Below are 25712 nucleotides of genomic sequence, written 5' to 3'. Positions count from 1 at the left end.
AGAAGAATTTTACTTTTTAGAGAATGGTACCCTGTGGCAGAGGTCAGGTCTCATAAGCTATTGCAGTAGGCTTATAAATAGCTGATAATTGTGTAGGGTTTATGTTTGCAAAGCATAGTACATATATCTCACTTAACAATTTTAGAGAAAGGAGGAGCCAGGTTAAAGATAATTGGTAACAAGAGATTTTAGAAATACAAAAAGGATGACATTAAAAGAAATTAGGTCTGTTGTATCATTTGCCCATGAACATTATATCATTGAATTGGTTGATTGCTACCCTTAGGACATTCTGTCTTAGGTTGCCAATGCCTAACAAATTTTGTGTACTTGAAGTAGGTTAGAACTACTTATACTACATTAATTATATGTAACTCAGTTTAACAATAAATGAAACCAGTAATATCATTATATGGTATTGTTGTGTTATAATGACTCATTCACAGGAGTTTATAGTATATCTGTTTCAGCTGTTGTTGTTGTTCAGTTGAGTCTCTTTGTGACTCTGTGGTCACATAGCATGCAATCACCATAGCAGACTAGTACTGTCCTTGGAGTTTTCTTGGCATATGATACTGGAGTGGTTTGCTGTTTCCTTCCCCAGTGGATTAAAGCAAATAGAAATTAACTGACTTCCTCAGGTTCACATAGCTAGTAAATGTCTGAAGTCCTATTTCAACTCAGGTCTTCCTGACTCCAGGCCCAGAGCTCTAGCCATTGAACTGCCTAGTTGCTTTGCCTCTTCAGTTCTATCAAAATTCCTTGAGTTCCTGTTCCATTGATATTTCTTTTGTTTAAGATGCTTAGATCCTTTTTCTCCTTTTTTACTAAAAAAAAATCTGTGAAATTTGACACAGATTAAAGCATTTTTACTTAAATTTTAAAATAATTAGATATATAATATTCCATTAAAAAAGTTGTATCCTAACTAATTTTCTTTTTCTTCCAGAGCAATGCAACATATGTTGAGCACAACCATACACTATCTGTCCCAAAGAAATGTGATGCTGATGCTCCAGAAGGTGAGAGTTTTGTCAGATATTTTAGTTTTCTTCACCATCACAGATCCAAAGATTTTTTTTTTAAAGGCAATTGTTTGCAGTCCTGTATTTCATTTGATCTTTTGTTTGTTTATTTAGAGGCAGTCTGGTATGGGTAACTAGTATTGTAGTATGGAAGGTATAGGTTTCCAGTCTTCTGACCTTTACTAGATATGTGAATTAGTCCAAGTCCCATAACAAATATAGGTGTCTCAACAGTTAAAACATTGAGCCAAATGTGATAAAACTTGATATGAATAAATACAAAGTAGATTGGAAGGGGGGCGGAGCCAAGATGGCGATCTGAAGGGATCAAGTCTTAAAATAAGGACTCTAACTAAACTTTCGAGAGACAGAACCCACAAAGGGACCCAGTGAGGCAGTTCTCCTACTCAAGGTAACCTGGAAAAGAGCAGAAAGGCTCTGCTCCCCGGGGTCGGAGGGGTGGCCCGCCAGAGCCAAAGAACTTCAGCCTCCCGGAGGCAGCCCCAGGGTGCTGGGAGCCTCAGCTCACAGCAGCAGGGGAGTCTCCTGAGCTGCACCCCGGGGAGCACTGGCACAAAGTGGGGGAACAGCGGGGGACTTCTGCCAGAGCAAGCACGTGGAGCCCAGCCCTCAGGGCACACAGCCAGTAGCCTGGTCTTTCGGCAGCCATGATCCAGGAAATAGAAGCAGGCAGAGCCAGTAAGCAGGAGCCCCCAGGGCATGAACCCATTGAGCTGAGGGAGGGGAGTGAAGAGAGAGAGAGAGACTGCAGAGCTCTGTCCTCTGCCCCTGGAACAGGACTCTGGGGCTCTGACCACATTCAGATCCTAATCGCAGTCTAGGCCCCCCCATAGAACAGCAGCCCCCCCCCCCCCCACCTCAGCCCTGTGGCAGAGGGAGGTGCTTATGGTCATTCACAGACCAGGAGGGAGGACAGAGCCTCACACACTGAGACCCTTGTGGGAGTGTCCCAAAAGCTCAGGAAGCACCCCCAAAAAACAGGCTTAGGCTGGGAAAATGAACAAGCAAAGAAATAAGAGGAAGACCATTGAGAAATATTTTGCAAATGAGCCCAAGAAGGATCAAAATACTCAGTCTGAAGATGAGGAAGCACAAGCTCCTGCATCTAAAGACTCCAAGAAAAACAGAAATTGGGCTCAGGCTATGATAGAGCTCAAAAAAGACTTTGAAAATCAAATGAGGGAGTTAGAAGAAAAACTGGGAAAATAAAGGAGAGAGATGCAGGAAAAACATGAAAATGAAGTCAGCAGCTTAGTCAAGGAAATCCAAAAAAATGCTGAAGAAAATAGCATGCTAAAAAACAGCTTAGGTCAAATGGATAAAACAGTTCAAAAAGTTATTGAAGAGAAGAATGCTTTAAAAAGCAAAATTGGCCAGATGGAAAAAGAGATAAGAAAACTCTCTGAGGAGAATAAATCCTTCAGACAAAGAATAGAATTCAGGGAGATTGATGAATTTAACAGAAATCAGGAATCAATACTTCAAAACCAAAAAAATGAAAAATTAGAAGAAAATGTGAAATATCTCATTGAAAAAACAACTGATATGGAAAACAGACTTAGGAAAGATAATTTGAAAATTATTGGAATACCTGAAAATGATGATCAGGAAAAGAGCCTTGACATCATTTTCAAAGAATTACTACAGGAAAATTGCCCTGATATTCTAGAAGCAGAGGGCAAAATAGAAATGGAGAGAATCCACCGATCCCCCAGACAAAGAGATCCCAAAAAACCAACCCCCAGGAATATTATAGCCAAGTTCCAGAACTCCCAAGTAAAAGAGAAAATATTACAAGCAGCCAGAAGGACACAGTTCAAATATCGTGGAGCTGCAGTCAGGATCACACAGGACTTAGCAGCAGCTACATTGGAAGCTCGTAGGGCTTGGAATACAATATACCAGAAGGCAAAAGAGCTTAGAATGCATCCAGGAATGAACTACCCAGCAAGGCTGAATGTCCTCTTCCAGGGAAAAAGATGGACTTTCAATGAACCAGGGGATTTCAAAGGTGCCTTTTGGAATGGCCAGAGCTGAACAGAAGGTTTGATCTTCAGATGCAGGACTCAGGTGAAGCATGGAGATTGGAGGAGAGGGGAGAAATATGAGGGACTTAAGGAGGATGAACTGCATGTATAGAAAAATGATACTGATAATATTCATATGAACCATCTCAGTTAATAGAGCAGGTAGAGGGAGCTTTTATAGTTGAAGCACAGGAGAAAGCTGAAGTCGAAGATAAAATATGGTGTAAAAATGGAGTAAATAAGAAAAAAAAGGGAAATGGAATGGGAGAAAGAGAAAGGAGAGGGGGAATAGTCCAAGCTATTTTACATAATAAGATTTTTTTTTATTGCAATGAGCTATTGCAATGATATGGAAGGGGGGAGGCAAGGGGCAATGAGGGAACCTTTGCTCTCATCAGAGATGGCTAGGAGAGGAAACAGCAAATATACTCAATGGGGTATAGACAACTGGAGTAAGAAGGAGGGGCGAGCAGAGGGAAGGGGTGGGGATGTGAATAAAGGAGGAGAGGATGGACCATGGGGTGACAGTGGTCAGATATAACACATTTTCTTTTTTTACTTCTTGCAAGGGCCTGGGATTGGATGGCCTGCCCAGGACCATAGGGCCAGGTGGATGCTGGGCCTCAGGGGTGGTATGGGGGCTCAGGGCTTCTTGGCCCCAGGACCAGGGATCTGTCTGCTGCGCCACTCAGCGACCCTACAGCAGAGTCAGAGTGAAAGGAGAGAGAAAATATAGTGCATGGTAGTGGGGAGGTAAGAAAGGAGGGAGTTGCAATCAGCAATGGCAACGTTGGAAAAATATGGAAGTAACTTTTGTGATGGACTTATCATAAAGAATGTGATCCACTCACTACAGAGTTGATGGTGTTGGAACAAAGACTGAAACACATTTTTTGTTATTATTATTTGGGGGAGGGTGCAGGGCAAGTGGGGCTGGGTGGCCTGCCTGGGGCCACATAGCAGAGTGATCATTGGTTGTCTGGGGTTGGATTCGGACCCGGGTGCTCCTGGCTCAAGGGCCAATGCTCTGTCTGCCACCCAGCCACTCCTACTATTATTACTATTTTATTTTATTTTGGGTCTTTTTTTTTCCTTCTTTTTGGTTTTTGCAGCGCAGTGGGGATCGGGTGACTTGTATGTCACATGGCTGGGTGATTATTGGGTTTACGAGGCTGGATATGGACTCAGGTGCTCGCGGCTCCAGGGCTGGTGCTTCGTCCATTGCACCACCTGGCCATACCTACAATTATTACTATTATTTTTTTTTTAATTTTAATTTTTTTCTCCCCCCCTTTACTTTTTTGCCCAAGCAAGTCTATCTATATTCATGGGGGGAGGGTTATTTTGTTTACTTGTAAGCAAGTATATTTTATTAATGTAAAGAAAAACATTTGTACAAAATGAGAATAAAAAATAAATTAAAAAAAAAAAGAAAAAACGTTATCCAATAAATACATTCATTAAGAAAATAGATTGGAGGGGGAGGTCATGGAACATATCATACAGAATATCTTGTCTTGAAAAGATCTAGAGCTTTTAATAGACTGCAAGCTTCACTCTGAGTCATCAGTATTATTTATTAGTCACAAAAACTAATGCAGTCTAAGCTAAACGTCATTAAAAGAGGGGTCATATTCAAAGTTTGGAAATTACAGTTTTATTATTCTCTTTTTTGAGTTATTGGCATATTGTGTTAAATTTTGGGCAATAAAATTTAATCATTGGCTATTTTAAGTTGGAGAGTATCCAGAGGAATGTAACCAGGTTGATGATGATCATAATAATACTAGCTCACATCTAAATAACTTATGGTTTGCAAAATGGGTTTTGTAAATTGTCTTATTGACTACTCATAACAATACTGTGAAGTTGCTAGGTGGATGCTGTTATTATTCCTGTTTCACAAATGAGGACACTTAGAATCCTTGACACGTAGTTACTTGGCCTGGTCACACTGCTAGGCAGAATTTGAACCCAGGTCTTCCTGACTCCCAGTCAGATCACCAAAATTTTTACTATTCACTTGCTTCCATGTGTCAGGCACTTTTAGTTCCAGGGATTAAAGAAGCAAAACTAGCCCTTATTTACTCTCACAAGTTAGTTCATAGTTTCAAGAGAAGATAATATGAAAACAATTATCTGCAAACTAATTATAAAATCTGTGTGTGTGTGTGTGTGTGTGTGTGTGTGTGTGTGTGTGTGTGTGTGACAAATTTGAGATAATCAACAGGGAGAAGGCACTAGAATTTTGGGGAATCTGAAAAGACTTCTTGTGGAAAGTGGGATTTAATTTAGGACTTGAAGTAACCAGGGAAGCAACAAGGCAGAGGTGAGAAGAGAAAACATTCCAAGCATGGGCATCCAATGAGAGAATCCACAGAATCAGATGATGGAGCATCTTGGGAGACAAACAGTAAAGGGGGCCAGTGTCACTAGATCACAATGTTTGTGTTTGTAGTAAAAGGAAAACCAAAAAGGTAGGAGGGAGCCAGCTTATGAATGGCTCTGAATGTGAACAGAGAATTTTGTACTTGATCCTAAGGTGGGGAGGAGCCACTAGAGTTCTTGGGACATGAGAGGGTGAGAGGCAGCATTTTTTTTTTACTTTAATAAGATAATTTTAACAGTCAAATGGAAAATTTATTATAATGGCTAAAATCTTGAGGCAGAGAGACCAACCAGCAGGCTATTGCTATAGTCTTGGTATCAATTTACTTTTAGGTACCTTTATAGTGCCAGACACTGAGATGTGATAACATCCTATACAAGGATGGTGGCAGAGAAGAGGAGGGGTAGGATTGGGTGACAGTATATAAGAGATGTTATTAAGCAAAAAAAACAAATAAAATTTGAGAACTGATTGGATATTATGGGGAATGATACAAGTGGAGAGTTGAAAATGATACCTAGACTTTTAAGCCTGGGGGTGGCAGAGAGAATGATGGTACCTTGGCAGCAATGGGAAATTAGGAAAAGAGAGAGGTTTAGGAGAACAGATAATGTTTGGACATGTTCAGTTTAAGATATCTAAGATATCCAGTTTGAGATGACTGACATTGAGAGATTGCGATGATGTGAGCCTGGAGGTCAACCTAGAGTTTAGGGACAAATAAGTATGCATGCTAATAATCATCAGTATAGAGATAACAACTGAATCCATGGGAATGATAAGATCATCAAGAGAAATAGTATAGATAGAAAAGAGGATTTAGGACAGAATCTGAGGAACACCTCAAGTAAGAGGGCATGACCTGGATATAAATTAAGTAAAGAAGAGTTGAGGAAGAACAGATAGCCAGTTCGGAACAGGATAAAAGAGAATAGTGTCTTGAAAACAGAAGAGACTATCAAGGAGAAGAAGGTGAACAACTGTGTCAAAGGCTGCATAGAAATTAAGAATGAAGCAGATTGAGAAAGACCATTAGATTTGGCATTTAAGAGATCATTAGTAACTTTGAAGAGTAGTTCTAGTTGAATTAGGTCAGAAACCAGTCTGTAGAGGAGTTAAGAAGTGGCAGGTTGGGGTCTCAGTAGATAAACTGGTCAGTGTGAAATCAAGAAGACTCATCTTCCTGTCTTAAGATCTATTCTCAGAAACTTAAGACCTATGTGACCCTGGGCAAGTCACTTAACCCTGTTTATGCCTCAATTCCTCATCTGTAAATTGGACTGAAGAAGGAAATGGCAACCCACTTCAGTATCTTTGCCAAGAAAACACCAAAATGAGTTCACAAAGTGTCATACATGACAAATGTCACAACAACCACAAAATGACTCAATAACCCATTTAGCACAGATTCTCAAAAAGATTGTGTTGTTATAGTGACATTGCAGTTGAGATTATTTAACAGATTTGTAATAGATCCAGTCAGCAAACCTTGCTGATTTGATGGGAGTAAACTGATACAAGAAGGGTTCAGGATGAAGAAGGCAGGGATAATGACCTGGGAAAGTACCAAGGGGTCAAGGGATTGGAGAGTAAGGTGATGATGAAGTCCCGTATTTGAAGTTGTAAAGTAAAAGGAGAAGAGAGATGATAGAATGACAACAAATTGATCAAGCAAAGAAATTTCTGAGTTAATGAATGTCAGAGTAGAATATTTGTGAGTGATGGGAAGATCAATGATGTTCCTCTTTCTAGGAATAGTGAGGGTTCTTGAGATCATACCACATGAGTACTGGTTAAATGTTCCTATAGGATCATGAATGTTAAGATTTATGCGTTATCAAGTTTAGTAAAGAGCATATCTGAATTTAATTTTCAGATTAATCACAGACATTAAAAGCACACACGCACACACACACACACACACACACACACACAAACATACACCCCTCCCCTCCCCTCCCCCATACACATAGAAAAGGAAATGAATTAGTAGTTACAATGAAATCCTTTGAAATGTTAACCATTTTATTTATAAGCATTTTGGTTATTTTCACATTTTCTCTTGATAATATTTTTATTGGTGTAACATTACCTTTTCTTTGAGGTCTTTAGCTTAGAAAATTTCAGTCAAGTACATTAGTTTGCCATGCTCTACTAATAATAGATTAATATTTCTCAGCTTTAACTTCAAATAATACTTATCAACATAGGAATTGCCAAGACACTTAAAATGTTGACAGTACAGTGCAAAGAGTTAAGGGGCAAGATAGCCTTTGAGAAGAATTGTTTCAATTAATGACTAAGGTAGAAGAAGAAAGGGAAGTCATGAGAAGAGGCTTAGCTAATACAATGTAAAACTCAGATTAAATGCCACAGATTGTCTGTAATCTAGGAAAACTTTTAAGTTTATACTTATAAAGATGGGGAAAGAGGAGAACCACAGAAAGCAATGGGAAGACTGATTTTTTCAGCTTCTGTTAGAGCTATGGAAAGTCAGTTAGGTTTTTGTTATATGATCATTAGAAATTTCAGAATAGATAATATAAATTAAATCTGTTTCTTTTTTAATGGTTTAAATGTGTATGTGTGATGGTTTAAATGTGTATGTAAGATTTCAAATGTATATATATTATATATATTATACATGCACATGTGTATTTTGTGCATATATAAGGCATATATATCTTTTTGTTGTATTAATTTAATAATTTTAGGAAATGTCTGTTCTCCAGAAAATAGTGAAATTCATAAATGCTTATATTGAAATTTCCTGTGCTGGTGAATAACCCCACTAGAAAGATGTTGTTATAGCAACAAAATTTCTAAAAATGGTTAAAAAATACTGTTCTCTTAATGTGAAGTGAGTTTTAGAGATGTTCATAAATAATAAAATATTTACATCAAATTTGCCTTTAGGCAATAGAAATGGACAAGATTAGTGAAATTAGTGAACTGTAAGATTTTTGTGATAGTTTGGGTTCTAAAATTATAATTGTAATTAATTCTAATAGAGAAGTTATTTCAAATCATTACAGGTTATACTTAAACTTTTATTTGTTTAAGCATCAGAGTGAGTTGGCATTTTAAAAAAATTGCCTATATTAAAATAGGTCACTGCAAAAACATTTTCCTAGTGTGTTAGTATTCATTTAATTTTTTCTTTTAAAGAAACAGGCATTAATTAATTGATATATCCCTTCCACTGTCACCCTTTACTTTTATTTTTTAATTTTTTTTTTTTAGGTTTTTGCAAGGCATATGGGGTTAAGTGGCTTGCCCAAGGCCACACAGCTAGGTAATTATTAAGTATCTGAGGCAGGATTTGAATTCAGGTACTCCTGACTCCAGGGCCGGTGCTCTATCCACTGTGCCACCTAGCCGCCTCTACTCCTTACTTTTATTTATTTATTTTTTAAGGTTTTTGCAAGGCAATGGGATTAAGTGGCTTGCCCAAGGCCACACAGCTAGTTAATTATTAAGTGTCTGAGGCAGATTTGAACCCAGGTACTCCTGACTCTAGGGCCAGTGCTTTATCCACTGTACCACCTAGCCACCCCTACCCCTTACTTTTAAACAAATTTTAAAAAACTAAACATCTCAAAAAATTAATCTCTCAATGCGTGACTTCAGAGTCCAGTAATACAAATTCCCACATTAACCACATCTCAAAATGTTTGTCTCTGTCTCATAAGTTCAACCTCTCTGTCCGTAGATGAGTGGCATGTTTCTTCTTCATTCTTTTGGACTTAGTTTATCATTGCATTAATCATAATTCTAGAGTCTTTCAAAGTTTTTTTCCTCAATATCATTATATAAATTGTTCTCCTATTCCTGTTCACTTCACCCTGTATCAGTTCATTAAGGTATTCCCAATTTCCTTCCATTATATTTTTGTACTATAATTTGTTTAGTCATTCTACATTAGAAGGACAACACTTTAATTTACATATTTTTGACTGCCTTTCTTCATTTAAAAAAAAGTTTTCCCTTTGGGGTGTAAGTGTAATAGTTATAAACCTAGGTTAAAGAGTATTAACTTTATAGGCATAGCTCCAAGTTGCTTTTCAGGTATCTAGACTAGTTTACAATTTTACCAGCAGTAACTATTATATGTTCTCCCCCCCCCAAAAAAAAATCTGCCTTTTTCCTCCTTTGTAATATTTGTCAATATGGTAGGGGTGAGGTAGAATTTAATTTGTATTTCTCTTAATTATTAATGACTTAATAGCATTTTTATATGATTGTTGATAGTTTAAATATCTTCCTTTGAAAATTTCCTCATCACATTTTTAAACATTTGTCTATTGGGCAGTAATTCTTAGGCTTATTAATTTGAATCTGTTTCTTATATATCTTGGAAACAAAATCTTTATCAGAGATGCTTGTTGCAAAGATTTTTTCCCCTAGTTACTTGCTTCTCTTCTAGCTTTTACTACTTTTGATTCATTTGTGCAAGAATTTCATTTTTTTAATAAATATTTTATTTTCTAATTATATACAAGTATAGTTTCTACCCATCATTTTTTTGCAAGACTTTGAATTTTGTAATTTTCCCTCCCCCTTCTTTTTTAAAAAATTGAAGATAATTATCTTTGGTCTTCATTCAAACTCCACAGCTGGACTCAGATGGTATTCTCCATCACAGATTCCCCCCAAATTGTCCCTGATTTTTGCACTGATGGAGTCAGCAAGTCCATCATCACCACATGTTGTTGTTAAGGTGTACATCAATTCATACAAGTCTTTCCATGCTTCTCTGAAATCCTCATGATTTCTAATAGAACAGGAGTGTTCCATCACATAAATGTATCACAGTTTGTTTAGCTATTCCCCAGTCGATGGGCATCCAGTTTCTTTGCCACTACAAACAGAGCTGCTATAAATATTTTTGAACATGGGAGGTTTTTCCCCCTTTTTCTTGATCTCTTCAGGATACAGACCCAGTAGTGGCATTGCTGGATCCAAGGGTATGCACATTACTATTGTCCTTTGGGCATTATTCCAAATTTCTCTCCAGAAAGGTTGGATCAGTCCACAGCTCCACCAACAATGCCTTAGTCCCAGATTTCCCATATCCCTTCTAAATTGATCTTTATCCTTTCTGATCATATTGACTATCTGAGAGGTATGAGGTAGCCTCAGAGAAATTTTAATTTGCATTTCTCTAATTAGTAATGATGTAGAGCAATTTTTCATTTGACTATAGATAGCTTTGATTTCCTTCTCTGAAATTTGCCTTTGCATGTCCTCTGGCTATTTGTCAATTGGGGAATGACTTGTTTTTTTTTTATAAATTTGCCTTAGTTCTCTTTATATTTTAGATTAAAAATCCTTTGTCAGCAACACTAGTTGTAAAAATTGTTTTCCAGTTGTATTATATTTCTTTTGATCTTGGTTAGAGTGGATTTTTGTTTGTGCAAAAACTTTAATTTGATTTAGTCAGAATTATCCAGTTTGTTTTTTTGTAATGTTCTCTATCTCTTCCTTGGTCATAAACTGCTCCCCTTTCCATAGATCTGACAGGTAAAAATTATTCCTTGTTCTCCTAATTTGCTTATAATATTGTTTTTTATGACTAAATCCTGTACCCATTTTGATTTTATCTTAGTTAGGTTATGAGTTGCTGGTCTAATCTTAGTTTCTACCACACTCTCTTCCAGTTTTCCCATCAGTTTTTATCAGAAAGTGAGTTCTTATCCCAGAAGCTGGACTCTTTGGATTTGTCAAACAGCAGATTACTATAATCACTGCCTGCTGTCTCTTTTGCACTTAATCTATTCCACTGATCCACCATGATTTCTTAGCCAGTACAAAAGAGTTTTGAAAACTGATGCTTTATAATATAATTTTAGATCTGGTAAGGCTGAGCTGCCTTCTTTTGCAGTTTTTTTTTTTCATTAAATCCTTTCATATTCTTGACTTTTTGTTTCTCCATAGGGATTTAGTTAACAGTTTTTCCTAGCTCACTAATGTAATTTTTTGGTATGGCACTAAATAAGTAGTTTAGTTTAGTTTAGATAGTCATTTTTATTATATTAGCCCAGCCCATCCATGAGCAATTGATATTTTGTGCAAGAATTTTAAAATTTTGTATAATCAGAATTGTCCATTTTAACTCATGTGATCCTAGCATTTGTTTAGTCATTGACTTGTTTATAGATCAAAGAGGTAATTTCTTTCTTGCTCCCCAAATTTGCTTATGAAATTATTTTTAAAATATCTAAACAATGTGTCTATTCAAAACTTGTCTTGGTGTATGGTATAAAATCTTGGTCCATCCCTAATTTCTACTAGACTTCTGTCCAATTTTGCTAGAAAATTTTGTCAAGTAGTTTTACTTTCCCCCCCCAAATAACTGGATGAATCTGGCTTTATCAAATATCATACTATTGCATCTCTTTCCTCCCTTCCCCTTCCCCTTGCCTTATAAGTTATTTTGAGATCTGGTTTCCTTCCCACTTTAATTATCCCATTATCCCCTTAAGATTTATTACCTTTTATTCCTCCAGATGAGTTTTGTCATTATTTTCTAGCTTTTTGAAATATTGTTTGGGAGTTGGTATACAACCATGAATAAATAAATTCATTTGAGTAATAAAGACTCAAAGCTAGATCATATTATTTCTGGGTGAAGCTTAGATAAACTTATTCTTAAGTATTTTATAACTTCTGTAATTTTTAATGGAATTGCTCTTCTTTGAACTTTTTGTTAACTCCCTAGGAACTGTACACCATTAAGAAACTGCAGAAAATATTTTTGTTTTCTTTTTGCCTGTGCTTTATTCCTTTCAGTTTCTTTTTCTTTTCTTTTGACTAGGGCAAATTATCATGTTGTATTATGTTGAAGAGTGTTAATGGATATCCTTACTTTTCCCGTAATGTTTGCTCTTAGACTTGTTTTGTTTTATTAGAGTGAAACAAGTGAGCACTATTTATTCTCCTAAAAGGTTAAAGAATATATACCTAGTTGGTGGTGGAAATAGAGTTCTTAATAACATTTTGCAACTGTAGAATATAAATGTCAGGTATAAAACGTAATGTTTAATTCAGAGGAGCCTCAAAATAAGTACAAGTCATTCCTTTACTTTGTACCATTTCACTTCTCCTTTGTCTCTTCTTTTTTCTTTCCACTTTTATGAATTTCTGATTTTTTTTAAAAAAAAGTTCTTTGCTAGGTGAACATACCTTCTCAATATTTTTCCAACTTATAGCCCCTAACCCTCTTATTTAAGAGCATAAAGTTGGCATAGTAGATAGAGCACTGGCCCTGGAGTCGGGAGAATCTAAGCTCAAATTTGGCCTCAGATACTTACTTATTACCTTGCTTGGTAAACTTGGGCAAGTCACTTAACCTAACCCCATTACCTTAAATAAATAACTTTTTTCAAAAAAGTTCTTAGAGAAATAGATTTATCCTCATTTTTAAAATTTAATTTTAATTTTTTTTAGCAATCAAGTTTTTTTGAAATTTTAACATCTTAATTTTCTATCTTCCTTCCATGTTTCCTTAACCATTAAGAAGGCAAGCAGGTTGATATCAGTTACACATGTGAAATCTTGAAAGTGTATTTCCAGGGGCAGCTAGGTGGCGCAATGGATAAAGTACCGGCCCTGGAGTCAGGAGTACCTGGGTTCAAATCTGGTCTCAGACTCTTAATAATTACCTAGCCGTGTGGCCTTGGGCAAGCACTTAACCCCATTGCCTTGCAAAAAAGAAAGAACCTAAAAAAAAGTGTATTTCCATATTAACTATGTTGTAAAAGAAACCAACAACCAGAAAAAAGTATGCTTTAATCTACATTCAGACTCCATCAGTTCTTTGGAGAAGAAAAGTATTTTTCATTTTAAGTCCTTCAGAGTTGTCTCGAATTATTGTAGATTAGAGTTAATTAGGTCATTCACAGGTGATCATCACTCAGTATTGCTGCTACTATGTTTTCCTGGTTCTGCTCATTTTATTTTGCATCAATTCAATAAGTTTTTCCAGGTTTTTCTGAAATCATCCTACTTGTCATTTCTTACATCACTATAGTATACCATCACAATCATATACCTCAACTTGTTTAGCTATTCCCCAGTTGATGGACATATTCCCTCAAATTCCAATTCTTTGCCAAAAAAAAGGGTTGCTATAAATAGTTTTGTACAGATATGTCCTTTTTCCCTCCTTGATCTCTTTGGGATATAGACTTAATATTGGTACACTTGGATCAAAGGATATCCACAGTTTTATAACCCTTTGGACACAGTGCTAAATTGAACTTTAGAATAGTTGGAGTAGTTCCTAACTTCAACAGCAGTGCGTTAGTCTCCCAGTTTTCCACATCCCCCGCAGCATTTGTCATTTTCCTTTTCTATCATGTTATGGCATCCAGGGTGCCAGGCCTGAAATCAGGAGTTCAAGTTCAACCTCAAGACAATTACAAACTGTGTGATTCTGAGCAAGTCACTTAACCCTGTTTGCCTCAGTTCTTTTGTCTAAAAATGAGCTGGAGAAGGAAATGGCAAACCACTTCAGGATCTTCACCCAGAAAACTCCAAAATGGAGTCACAGAGAGTCAGACATGAGTGAAAATGATCAAACAACAAAAAGTTTTAAGTATCAAAAACCCATATTTATGTCATTAAACGAGTTTGGTAGACTTCCATATTATTTGGTAGACCTTCCATGGTAATGGAATTAATGATTCTTTAAATGTTTATTAGAATTCATTTGTAAATCCACCTGGTCCTGGGAAGTTTTTCTTAGCTCATTTATGACTTGTTCAATTTCTTTTTCTAAGATCAAATTTATTGGCATAATTGGACAAAATAGTGCCTAATAATTGCTTTAATTTCATCTTCATTGGTGGAGCATTTTCCTTTTTCATTTTTGAATCTGGTAATTTGATTTTCTTATTTCTGTTTTCTAATTATTTGAACCAGTGGTTTATTTATTGTGTGTGTTTACAGTTTCATAAAACCAGCTCCTAGCTTTATTTTTTAATTTATTTAACACAATACATTTTTTTTTTACTTTCAATTTTTTTAATCTATTTTGAATTTTCAGGATTTCCATTTTGGCGTTTCAATTTGGAAGGTTTAGTGTAGTTTTTTTAATTGAATGCATAATTCATTAATTTTTTTCTCTTTTCTATTGATATAGATGTTTAGAGATTTAAATTTCCTTCTAAATACTGCTTTGATTACATCCCACAAATTTTGTAAATTGTCTTGTCCACATCTTTAATGAAATTGACTGTTTCTGTGATTTTTTTTCCTTTGACCTACTTATTATTTAGATTTTAGATTATTTATTACCAATTAATTTTTAATCTTTGCTTCCAAGGTCTTTAATTGAATGTAATTTTTATTGCATTGTGGTCTGAAAAGGGTACTTTAATATTTCTACTTATCTTCTTTGAAGTTTTTATATCCTAATATAATAATTCTTTTAATATATCATGTATATTTGAAAAAAGATCTATTCCTCTCAATTCCTATTCAGTTTTCTCTAGAGGTCTATTATTTCTTATTTTTCTAAAATTCTATTCGTCTCCATTTTTTTTTTTGATTTAATTTGTAGTTAGATTTGTCAAGTTCTTAGAGGGGAAAGTTGAGCTCCCCATTAGTATAGTTTTTCTTTCAGTTTCCTCCTGTAACTCATTTACATTTTCCTTTTAAGATTTGGGTGCTCTAATTTGGAACTTTGCCCACGCAGCAATAAAACTGTTTTACAGAGAAATGACAAAAAAGGGGGAAAACGCATAACATATACAAGAATGTTCATAGCAGTTCTTTTTGTGATGACAAATAATTGGAAATTGGAATGACTGAAAATTTGTGGCATATGAATATAATGTAATTTTATTGCTCTATAAGAAGCACTGAGCTGGCAAATTTCAAGATAATCTGAAAAGACGTACATGAACTGATGCAGAGAGTAGGCAGAACCAGGAGAAAATTGTATACCTGAAACAGCAACATCAATTATGATGGACTTAAGTTTTTAATACTATCTAAAACTTTTTAATTTTGTTTTTTTTGCTTTTCCTTTCTTATTTTTCCTTTTTTGTTCTGATTCTTTCACAGTGTGACTAGTATAGAAATATTTGTAACACGATAGTTCATGTATATCCTGTATCAGATTATTTGCTATCCTGGGGAGGCAAAAGGGTGGAAAGAAAATTTTACAAAATGAATAGCTAGGTGGCGCAGTGGATAGAGCACTGGCCCTGAAGTCAAGAGGACCTGAGTTCAAATCCAGCCTCAGACACTTAATAATTACCTAGTTTAGGTGACCTTGGACAAGTCACTTAATCCCATTGCCTTGCCAAAAAAAAACTAGAAAATGATCTCTACATATAATTGGTGAAAGAGACAGACAGACAGATAGATATTTGGATGCTCTGCCATTGTAATATATACGTGTTTAATATTGACATTATTTTACAGTATCTTTTAGCAAAAATTAAACTTTTTAATTAGGTCTACTTTTGCTTTTACTTTGTCTTAGATCATGTCCTTTTTTTTAGCCTCAGGTGGAAATAATCATTTCTGCTTTAAATTCTTATTTTAACACTTTGTCTTTCTTTTTCAAGTTGTTGGGGGGTTTTTTAGGCTTTTTTTTTTCCAAGGCAATGGAGTTAAGTGGCTTTCCCAAGGCTACACCACTAGGTAATTATTAAGTGTCTGAGGTTGGATTTGAACTCAGGTACTCCTGATTCTAGGGCCTGTGCTCTATCCACTGTGCCACCTAGCCGCCCCTTCAAGTTGTTTTCTTGTAAACATACTTGTTAGATTCTGATTTCTAAGAAATCCATTCTTTTATCTGCTTCTGTTTTATGGGTGAGTTTACCCCATTTTTATCTACATATATGATTTCCAACTCCATATTTCTTTTGCTCAATTTTTTTTCTGTTTATCCTTCCCTCTCTCTTTTTTACCTTGCCATTTCTCAAAAGTCGATTTTGCTTCTAAACCACTGCCTCCCTTAATATGCCCTTCCTTTTATCAGTGCCCTAATTTCTCTTATTTCTTTTCTTTTCTACTTCCCTGTTGGGTAAGAGTAATTTCTATATCCATTTGAATGTTTATTTTTTTTTCCCTCAAGCATTGCCTATCATCCCCTCTCATTTTCCTCTCCATTGCAAAAGTTTTTCCGTGACTGTCTTTTTTATGTAATATTATTTTTTCCATTTTTCTTCTCCTTTCCCTCCTTTTCTAATACTTCTTTCGTTCTCACCTTTCTTTTTTTTAAGATCATCCCAACATAATTGATTCACATTCATGCCCTCTATGAATGACTGACTCTTAAACAGCTGTTAATAGTGATAAACTTTCGCAGTTCCATATATTTTCCCACATCATAATGTCAAATAAAAACTCCCAGGAGTTTTTATTCTAAAATTCCCAAGTCAAAGAGAAAATATTACAAGCAACCAGAAAAAAATTTAAATATCATGTACAGTCCAGGTTTATACAGAATTTAGCAGCCTCCACATTAAGGACTCATTGGACTGGGACTATGACACTCCACAAAAGAGCTTCGATTACAACTTAGAATCAACTCCCAGCAAAACTGAATACCCTCTTTCAAGGGAAAATGTGAAAATTCAATGAAGTAGGGGACTTTCAAACTTTTCAACAAGGGCTGAATAGGAAATTTGATCTTCTTATCTTCAAGTACATTTCTCAGGTGAAACAGGTGGACAGGAAGGAACTCTTAGAAGGAGCATATATAAGGCACAGGAGGAAGCTGAATATGAATGTATACATTATAAATATGAAGTTAATGGGTAAGAAAGGAATGTACTGGAAGAGGGGAAAGGAGAGGTGGAATGGGATAAGATATTTCACATAAAAGAGACAAAAAATCTTTTGCAATGGATTGGAAGGGGGAAAGTGAGAAGGAATGAGTATACCTTCATTCTTATTGGAAGTGGCTCAGAGATGGAATAACATACATACTCAATAGGATATAGAAATCTATCTTATCCTTGAGGAAAAAAGGAAAGGAAAGGGATAGGAGAAAGACAACACAGGAGGGAGGATGGGATATAAGTTATAGAAAAGAGGAAAGATCATGGGAGAGGGTAGTCAGATAAAACACACTTTTGAGGAGGGACCGGATGAAAGGAGCAAGAACAGAATAAATGGGATGGAGAGGAATAGGTTGGAGGGGAAATAGTTAGCAATGACAACTGTGGGAAAAAAATATTGATGCAACTTCTCTCTCTCTCTCTCTCTCTCTCTCTCTCTCTCTCTCTCTCTTTGTGGGGTGGGAGAGATTATGTTTACTTTTACAATAAGACTATTATAGTAAGGTGAAAATAAATAAATGCAGAAAAAGGGAAGGAAAAAAGTAATTGGGACTGTCATTTCACTCTTTTTCTCCATCATTATCCATGAAAAGGATATCAAAAAGTGATACAAGAGTATCACTAATGATGATGTTTGTGAGAACTTGCAGACCTTGTCCTTAGTAGCATGAAGTCAGAATCACAAATAGAACAGGTTGAACTGGAGCTTTGTTCAGGCAACCCTTAGTTCTGGAGAGTGCTATTTCTATACTGGTCTGCATATGTGTGTTCTTTCACCTAACTCCACTGCTAGGATCCCATAGCCATGGTACTCCTTTCCTAAGTTCAGTCTTCCCACTTGACCCCTAAGATGGTCTTTGTGATAAAAAAAAAAAAAGCTTCCAATGGCCACTTACCAGAACCTCTTTAGCTTCCTAGGTAATGTAATGAGCCTGAGGAACACCTTAGCTTTTTGCATTTGCAGCATGAAATTGCAACAATCTTATCCTTCATTAAATGTCATGTCCCATGGGGCAGCTAGGTGGCACAGTGGATAGAGCACTGGCCCTTGGAATCAGGAGTACCTGAGTTCAAATCTGGTCTCAGACACTTAATAATTACCTAGCTGTATAGCCTTGGGCAAGCCACTTAACCCCATTTGCCTTGCAAAAAAAAAAGTCATGTCCCAAGAACTTTTAAACATGTAGATAATATCTGGTTGCAGTTCCTGAAACAATGACTAAATAAATTGAATAGTTGTATATTTAGTTATCGAAAACAGTTTGTGAAACCATTATTTTGTATATATTCATATTACCATAGTTCAAGGTTATTTAAAGTGAAATTTACTTGTAATACATGTTTTTGATCTTATAGGCTATATTTTATCAAAAACAAAAGTAATTAATATTGGCAAAAGTATCTGTTATAATGGAATGGGAATTGGTTTCAGAATCAAGATGACCTTGATTCCACTGACTATGGGACTAAGCTGTCATTACCCCAAGCAGTGAACTCAGATCTAGGCAAAACTCCTCTCAAAAAGTAATGTGTGTGTATTAACTGACATTCTCTCTCATTCTCTCTCATTCTCTCTCATTCTCTCTCATTCTCTCTGTCTCTCTCTCTCTCTCTCTCTCTCTCTCTCTCTCTCTCTCTCTCTCTCTCTCTCTCTCTCTCTCTCTCCCCCTCTTCAAAAACTAGCCAACTCTGCCTTTCCACAATTCTTATACCCTAAATAGATATCGAGAATCTGTCACCTAAAAAAAATTAATACCTTTATTCCTTGGCCTATTTCTTCTTTAATTTTTGCATGTAATAAGCTTATTACTGCAAATAGAATTTGAATAACATTAATTGAGTTGAATTTTTTTCTCTTTAAGATTTCCAAAGCACCTTATGTATATTATTTTAAGCTTCACAGTAGCCCAGTGAAGTGGGTTCTATTTATCCCCATTTTACAAATGAGAAACCAGGACACAGGGAGGTTAATTGACTTAAGTCAGGATTACAAAACTAGTAATTGGCAGAGTTGGGATTTAAATGACTCATCTTTTCAGAATTTCACCCTTTAAGCAGTTAATAAGCTATGAGTGAAATGTAGCTCTGTTGTAGGCTTTCAAAAGTTATTCACCCTCACCACTAATATTTAATATTGGAAAGAAGAAGCAAAACTGACCTAATTTAGTAAACATAGAGAGATATGCTCATTTATATAAATCCAACACACAGGAAAATCAGACTTTTTAAAAATTTCCAGAGTCTGATGAAATTTAAAAAGCTAAAGTACTAGAAGTAACTATCAATAGACCTGGTAGCACATGCCTGCAATCCTTTATACTCAGGACGCTGAAGTTGGCAGACTGCTCAAATTTTGAGAATTGTGAGCTGAAGTATGGCTAAAGTGAATAGGGCGTCCACATTAAGTCCAACACATTTATAATGAGCTCACAAGTGCAGGGGGCTATGATACAAAGTACCCCAGAGAAGCTGAACTGGCCTAACTCAGAAAACAAATAGATGAAACTTCTGTGGTAATCAACAGTGAAATCTCCTCTAAGTAGTAAATAGTTCTCTTCTAGCTTGGGAAAGAGAGAAAGATCCAGTGCCCCCCCCCAAAAAAAACTAACATCCATGGTGGGGGGGCATTTCTAAAGTAAGAAAATAAATCAAAGAAAAAATACTTAAGTATACAAAAAAAGTTTCCATGCACCTTTATGGAAACACTGTGTGCATGTTTGTAAAAGTGATTAGTGCAATAAATTAATGTTAAATGCATTATATTAACTCAGCATGTTAGTGATGATTTATTATTGTGGCATATGCACTATATATAGATTGGTTTTTTCCCTTACTATTTAAAAGACATCATATTTCTACAGAATTCTTTCTATATTTACCAAACTGGTAGATTTCTAGTTCAGAATTCAACATAATTGGGGTGATTAAGTGGTGCAGTGGATAGAGCACCAGCCCAGGAGTCAGGAGTACCTGAGTTCAAATCTGGCCTCAGACACTTAATAATTACCTAGCTGTGTGGCCTTGGGCAAGCCACTTAACCCCATTTGCCTTGCCAAAAAAAAAAAAGCTGGGCAGAATTCAACATAATTGATTAGGGACTATTTTATATTCCCTTTGCCTGTCAACCTAGTTACATCATTTAGTCTTTTTTGACCTTTCTATTTTCTGCAAAATTAAATACATAGTCCTTAAAACTAGAAATAAAGGACTGCTACCAAAATACTTTTTTGGAACTTTTAACCCTTTATCTTTTGGGAAATGACTCTTACTCTTATAAATTTTAATTAGTTTCCTTTATATTTTGGCACAGAGATTCTCTGTTAGAGAAACTTGCTGAAAAGATTTTTTTTCCTCCAGTTACATGCTTTCCTTTTAATTTTAACTGTATTGATTTTGTTTGAACAAAATCTTTCTCACTGTATTTAATCAAAATTGATCAATTTATCTTCTTTGAGTCTCTCTATCCTTTATCTGGTCATGAAGTTTTCTTCTATCCATAGATTTAAAAGGTTATGATAACATCCTCTGTACTTAAGTTATGTATCCATTTTGAGGTTACTGTGTTATATGATATGAGATACTGTTTTATATCTAGTTTCTGTAAGATTCCTTTCTAGTGTTCATGATGAAACTTCCATTTTATTTTGATGGTTTTTTATTTAAATTTATTTATTTATTTTAAATTTTTCAATTTCTTCCCCTAATCTCACTTCCTTTCCCCCAACTCCCCACAGAAGGCAGTCTGTCAGTCTTTATATTGTTTCCATGATATACATTGATCTAAATTGAATGTGATGAGAGAGAAATTATATCCTTAAGGGAAAAAAATAAAGTATAAGAGATAGCAAAATTACATAAGATAACGATTTTTTTTTAAAATTAAAGGTAATTGTTTTGGGTCTTTGTTCAAATTCCACAATTCTTTTTCTGGATACAGATAGTAGTTTCCATTGCAGATATCCCAAAACTGTGCCTGATTGTTGCACTGATGGAATGAACAAGTCCATTAAGGTTGATCATCACTCCCATGTTACTGTTAGGGTGTACAGTGTTCTTCTGGTTTTGCTCATCTTGCTCAGCATCAGTTAATGCACATCCTTCCAAGCTTCCCTGAATTCCCATGCCTCCTGGTTTCTAATGGAACAAGAGTGTTCCATGATATACATATACCACAGTTTGTTAAGCCATTCCCCAATTGATGGACATTCACTCAATTTCCAATTCTTTGAGTTAATCCTGACTTTGTATTTTATTAGTTTGCCACAAACAGGGCTGCTATGAATATTTTTGTACAAGTGATGTTTTTACCCTTTTTCATAATCTCTTCAACCTCTCTATTTCTTAACCAATACCAAATAATTTTTCCCAATTACATGTAAAACCAATTATTAACATTTTTTATTTTAATCCAAATTCTTTTCCTCAGGACTCCCTCCCCCCAAAAAAGAAAGAAAGTGAAAAATATCACATTTCAATGCATTCGGATTTCATTATTTCTTTCTCTGGATATGGATTGCATTTTTCATCACAAGTCCTTTAGAATTATCTTGGCTCTTTGTTTTTGAGAATAGCTAAGTCATTCATAATTGATGATCAATATAGTACTGCTATTACAATGTTCTCTTGGTTCTGCTTATCAGTTCAGATAAGTCTTTTCTGAAAGCATCTTGCTCATTATTTTTTATAACACAGTAGTATAAATAAGATCACAACAAATATTGCAACTTGTTTAGTCATTCCCCAATTTATGGACATCTCTTCAATTTCCAAATTTTTTATAAAGATTTTTTTTGTACAAATAGTTTCTCTTCTCATTACACATGAAAAATTACCATACAATTATTTAAATTTCTTCATTTGTGGAACAAAATAATTTTTTATTGTATTCATAAGGTTCCTTTTTGTGTCTTAACAGGTGTCTTCTTATTTTATATATTCTGCACTTATTTATTTTTTAATAAATATTTTATTTGTTTTCCAATTATATACAATAGTAGCTTCTACCTATCATTTTTGTAAGGTTTTGAATTTTACAATTTTCCCCACCCTCCTTCCCCCCCCAAAGGCAATCTGTTAATCTTTATATTGTTTCCATGTTATGGCATTGATCAAAATTGAATGTATTGAGAGAAAAACAACATAACCTTGAAGAAAAAATAAAATATTAGAGATAGGAAGATTATGTAGTACATGAGACAACTTTTTTAAAACAAATTGAAGGTAATAATCTTTAGTCTTTGTTTAAACTCCACAGTTCTTTCTCTGAATACAGATGGCATTCTCCATCAAAGATAACCTTAAAATTGTCCCTGATTATTGTGCTAATAGAATGTGCCAGTCCATTAAGATTAATCATCACCCCCCTCCCATGTTGCTGTTAGGGTATAGAATTCTGGTTCTGCTCATCTCACTCAGTTCTGCAGTTATTTCCTATCATATTCTAGCGAGGTTTTCATTTGTGGATTTTAAAAATACTTTTCAATAATTAGTAATTAAAATATTACCATATTATTTCTCATTAGGTGGATTTTTAAAGTAAACATTTATACACTAAGAAATTAGTTCTCTTTAATGCATTTCTTTCCTTATGAGCAATTTAAGATTCTTCTCCTTAAAATATTTAATAACATTAGCTGTCTTTTAAAGATGAATAATTATAAAATTGCTGAATTGTTAGGAAAAGTTTTCTACCAAGAATTAAGATCCTAGATTTTTACTCTTAAGTACCCCTTAACACATGTTTTACAGTATGCCTTTGAAGAATACAAGCAACTTAATGAAATAGTAGCAGAGGGACCAGAAAGAACCCTGAACCTGGGAATCAGAAAATCCCAGATTAGGTTCCAGATCAGTTACTAAATGTTGAGTTGACCCAGTTTCTGTGGGTATTTTCCCCTTTCTGCTGTAGCACATTGTTAAATTCCTTGTGGGTATGGCTTTTTCTCTTGACTTTTTTTTTTCCCATGAGCAACTAGCATAGTATCTTAGTTCCTGTACCAGTAGTAAGTACTTGCTGAATTTAGTTGAGCCTCAGTTTTTTTGATAAGGTAGAAATTATAATGATTTATTTATGACTTATCTCACAGGCTCATTGTCAGTGAGGGCTTTCTAAGTTATAAAGAATTATATAAATTGTCAATTGCCACTAATCTAGCCTTCTCATTTGAGGATGAAATTGAGAAGTACAATAAATTTGCAAAACAGAATGCAGTCCATTTCAGAATGCCAAATTTAATGATTTAGAACACCATTGATCCTTAATTTTTAATACAAGGATTAGTCCTAAAATTTTAGAACTAGGAAGAGATCTTATAAATCACTAACATCTTCCTTGTTCTCATTTTGCTCATTAGGAAAGTACAGTTCTAGGAAGTGGAATGACTCAACCAGAGTCACACACAATTCATTATCGAACCAGGAACTATGACTCTTGTCTTCTAATTCCTCTACACTATTCCAAAAACAAAAAGCATGTAGGTAGGATAATGAATAATCCCATCTAATTGGTTCCTCTTATGGGAAAGAAGGTGTTAAGTTTTTATGGCGCTTGCCTTTTTCCAGAAAAAGATACCTTTTTCCTACTTTTGATCCACACATGCAACCCAGCTCTAGACTTTTTGCAGTTTCTAATAAGAATTCTAGGGACGGCTAGGTGGTGCAGTGGATAGAGCACCGGCCTTGGAGTCAGGAGTACCTGGGTTCAAATCCGACCTCAGACACTTAATAATTACCTAGCCGTGTGGCCTTGGGCAAGCCACTTTACCCCATTGCCTTGCAAAATCTAAAAAAAAAAAAAGAATTCTAACCTACCCTAACAATAAAAGTTATGCTAATATTATGATGAGTGATTGTTTCTTTTTCTGTGTTATACTACTTCTTTCCTCATCGATTCTCAGATACGAACAAAGACTAAGAGTAAGAGTTCTTGGGCTCCAAAGTTTCTTCCTCTCTTCTTGGATCCTTATTTTTGTATATTTACCTCTATACCCATAATGGAATCTGAACTACTTGTTTCTGCTCTGTAGACTTCTTAGGTTAGGAAAAAAATCAGTCATAATGTAAATTTACTTTTAGTTATTTTAAGTGTAACCTAGTGAGGTACTTATGAGGTTGCTCTGTTGAAAGAGAAGTATAAATAAGATACTAGATTAATATCTAGATAAAGAATGTATCTTTATGAGAAAGTTTAGGGAAAGCTAAATATTTTCAAATATTATACTCTTCATGAATGTCTAATTTTAATATCCCATTAGATAATTTAATTTTACTCATCTCTTTTTTTAATTAGAAAGTTGTCTTCTCTTTACTCTTTTTCTTAGTTCATCTTGACAGTGTCCTCACTTTTAATAATATGTATAATGATTGTTCATCTTTCATTTATGAATCATTTGCAGGGGTTTGACAAGTATATTATTAGAATTTTCACATTAAAACCTACTGTCCTGTAATACTTTGTATTTGTTAACTTCCATCCTGTTTTTTAATATTTTATGAGAATTATGTAATGATGGCCAGGCCTGTTGGATGTAGCGGATAGATTAGCCTTGAAGTTAGGAAGATCTAGTTTCAAGACCCATATGTGATCCATACAGGCTGTGTTATTCTAGGCAAGCCATTGAACCTTCTCTCAGTGTTCTGAAGAACTCTTTAGGATTATAAGCTATAAAATAACTGGCAGAAAATTCTCAGGCCTGTAGCCACAAATGTCTAATTATGATGTCTTGACATAAACAGAGAAAATTAGAAACAGGTTAACTTACTAACTTCTGTCATTCAGATGAGAATACAAACTATATGGTCTTTGATGAAAAAATTCAACTTAGGGTGCAGCTGATGATACTTTTTTAATCTAACAAAATCAAATTAATGTCTTTATCAAAAGATAAAGGCTAACTGATGAATGATATTTGCTGATAGAACAATATACACAACCTATCTCAATGCCTGATGTTTTTAAGTTCAAGTTTAGAGAATGTCTCTTTCTAGGATGGAGGATCTGAGGTACCACCAAACAGTAAGTCATCAGTGTTATCATGGAATGCTATAGCTTGTATGCCTCACAGTAGTGTTTTTGAAGAAGTCTAGAAAGATACAAGGGTTAAAGACTGTAGGACTTTGAACAAGATAACTAAGGTGGGTACAAATACTACAAATTCAACTTTCACTATCTGCTAGATAACTTTCAGTATTGGTTCTTTACCCTTAGCAAAGGAAGTTAAGGAAAAGGTGGCTTTCATCAACATAATAAGTTTCCTACTAGTTTAAGTGCAGGGCCCAAAAGGTTTTGTGTACCTTCAACTTTCTTTTGGCTAACAGAGAAAGTAGTTGTTGGTCTCAGCTACTTGGAAGTAACATTGGTATATCTGGATAGTTTTAACATTTTTAGAAAGATTGATATAAAAACATGAAGAAAAAAATTAGAAAACCTAGAAGATACTGGGATGAAGTC

General features: G+C 35.1%; 1 protein-coding gene across 2 annotated transcripts in view; it reads left to right on the top strand.

Moving 5' to 3' along the window:
* LMBRD1 (LMBR1 domain containing 1) overlaps positions 1–25712 on the top strand; it is a 201901-nt gene that overhangs the window by 155042 nt on the left and 21147 nt on the right. For both annotated transcript variants that reach the window (XM_074237297.1, XM_074237298.1), the window contains exon 14: positions 950–1022. In XM_074237297.1, the coding sequence (XP_074093398.1) occupies positions 950–1022 (73 nt within the window). The remainder of the gene's footprint in view (positions 1–949; positions 1023–25712) is intronic.

Source organism: Macrotis lagotis, chromosome 5 (assembly GCF_037893015.1).
Source record: "Macrotis lagotis isolate mMagLag1 chromosome 5, bilby.v1.9.chrom.fasta, whole genome shotgun sequence".
NCBI classification, from domain to species: domain Eukaryota; kingdom Metazoa; phylum Chordata; class Mammalia; order Peramelemorphia; family Peramelidae; genus Macrotis; species Macrotis lagotis.
Note: the sequence above shows the minus strand (reverse complement) of the source record. Positions and strands in the feature narration are given on the sequence as shown.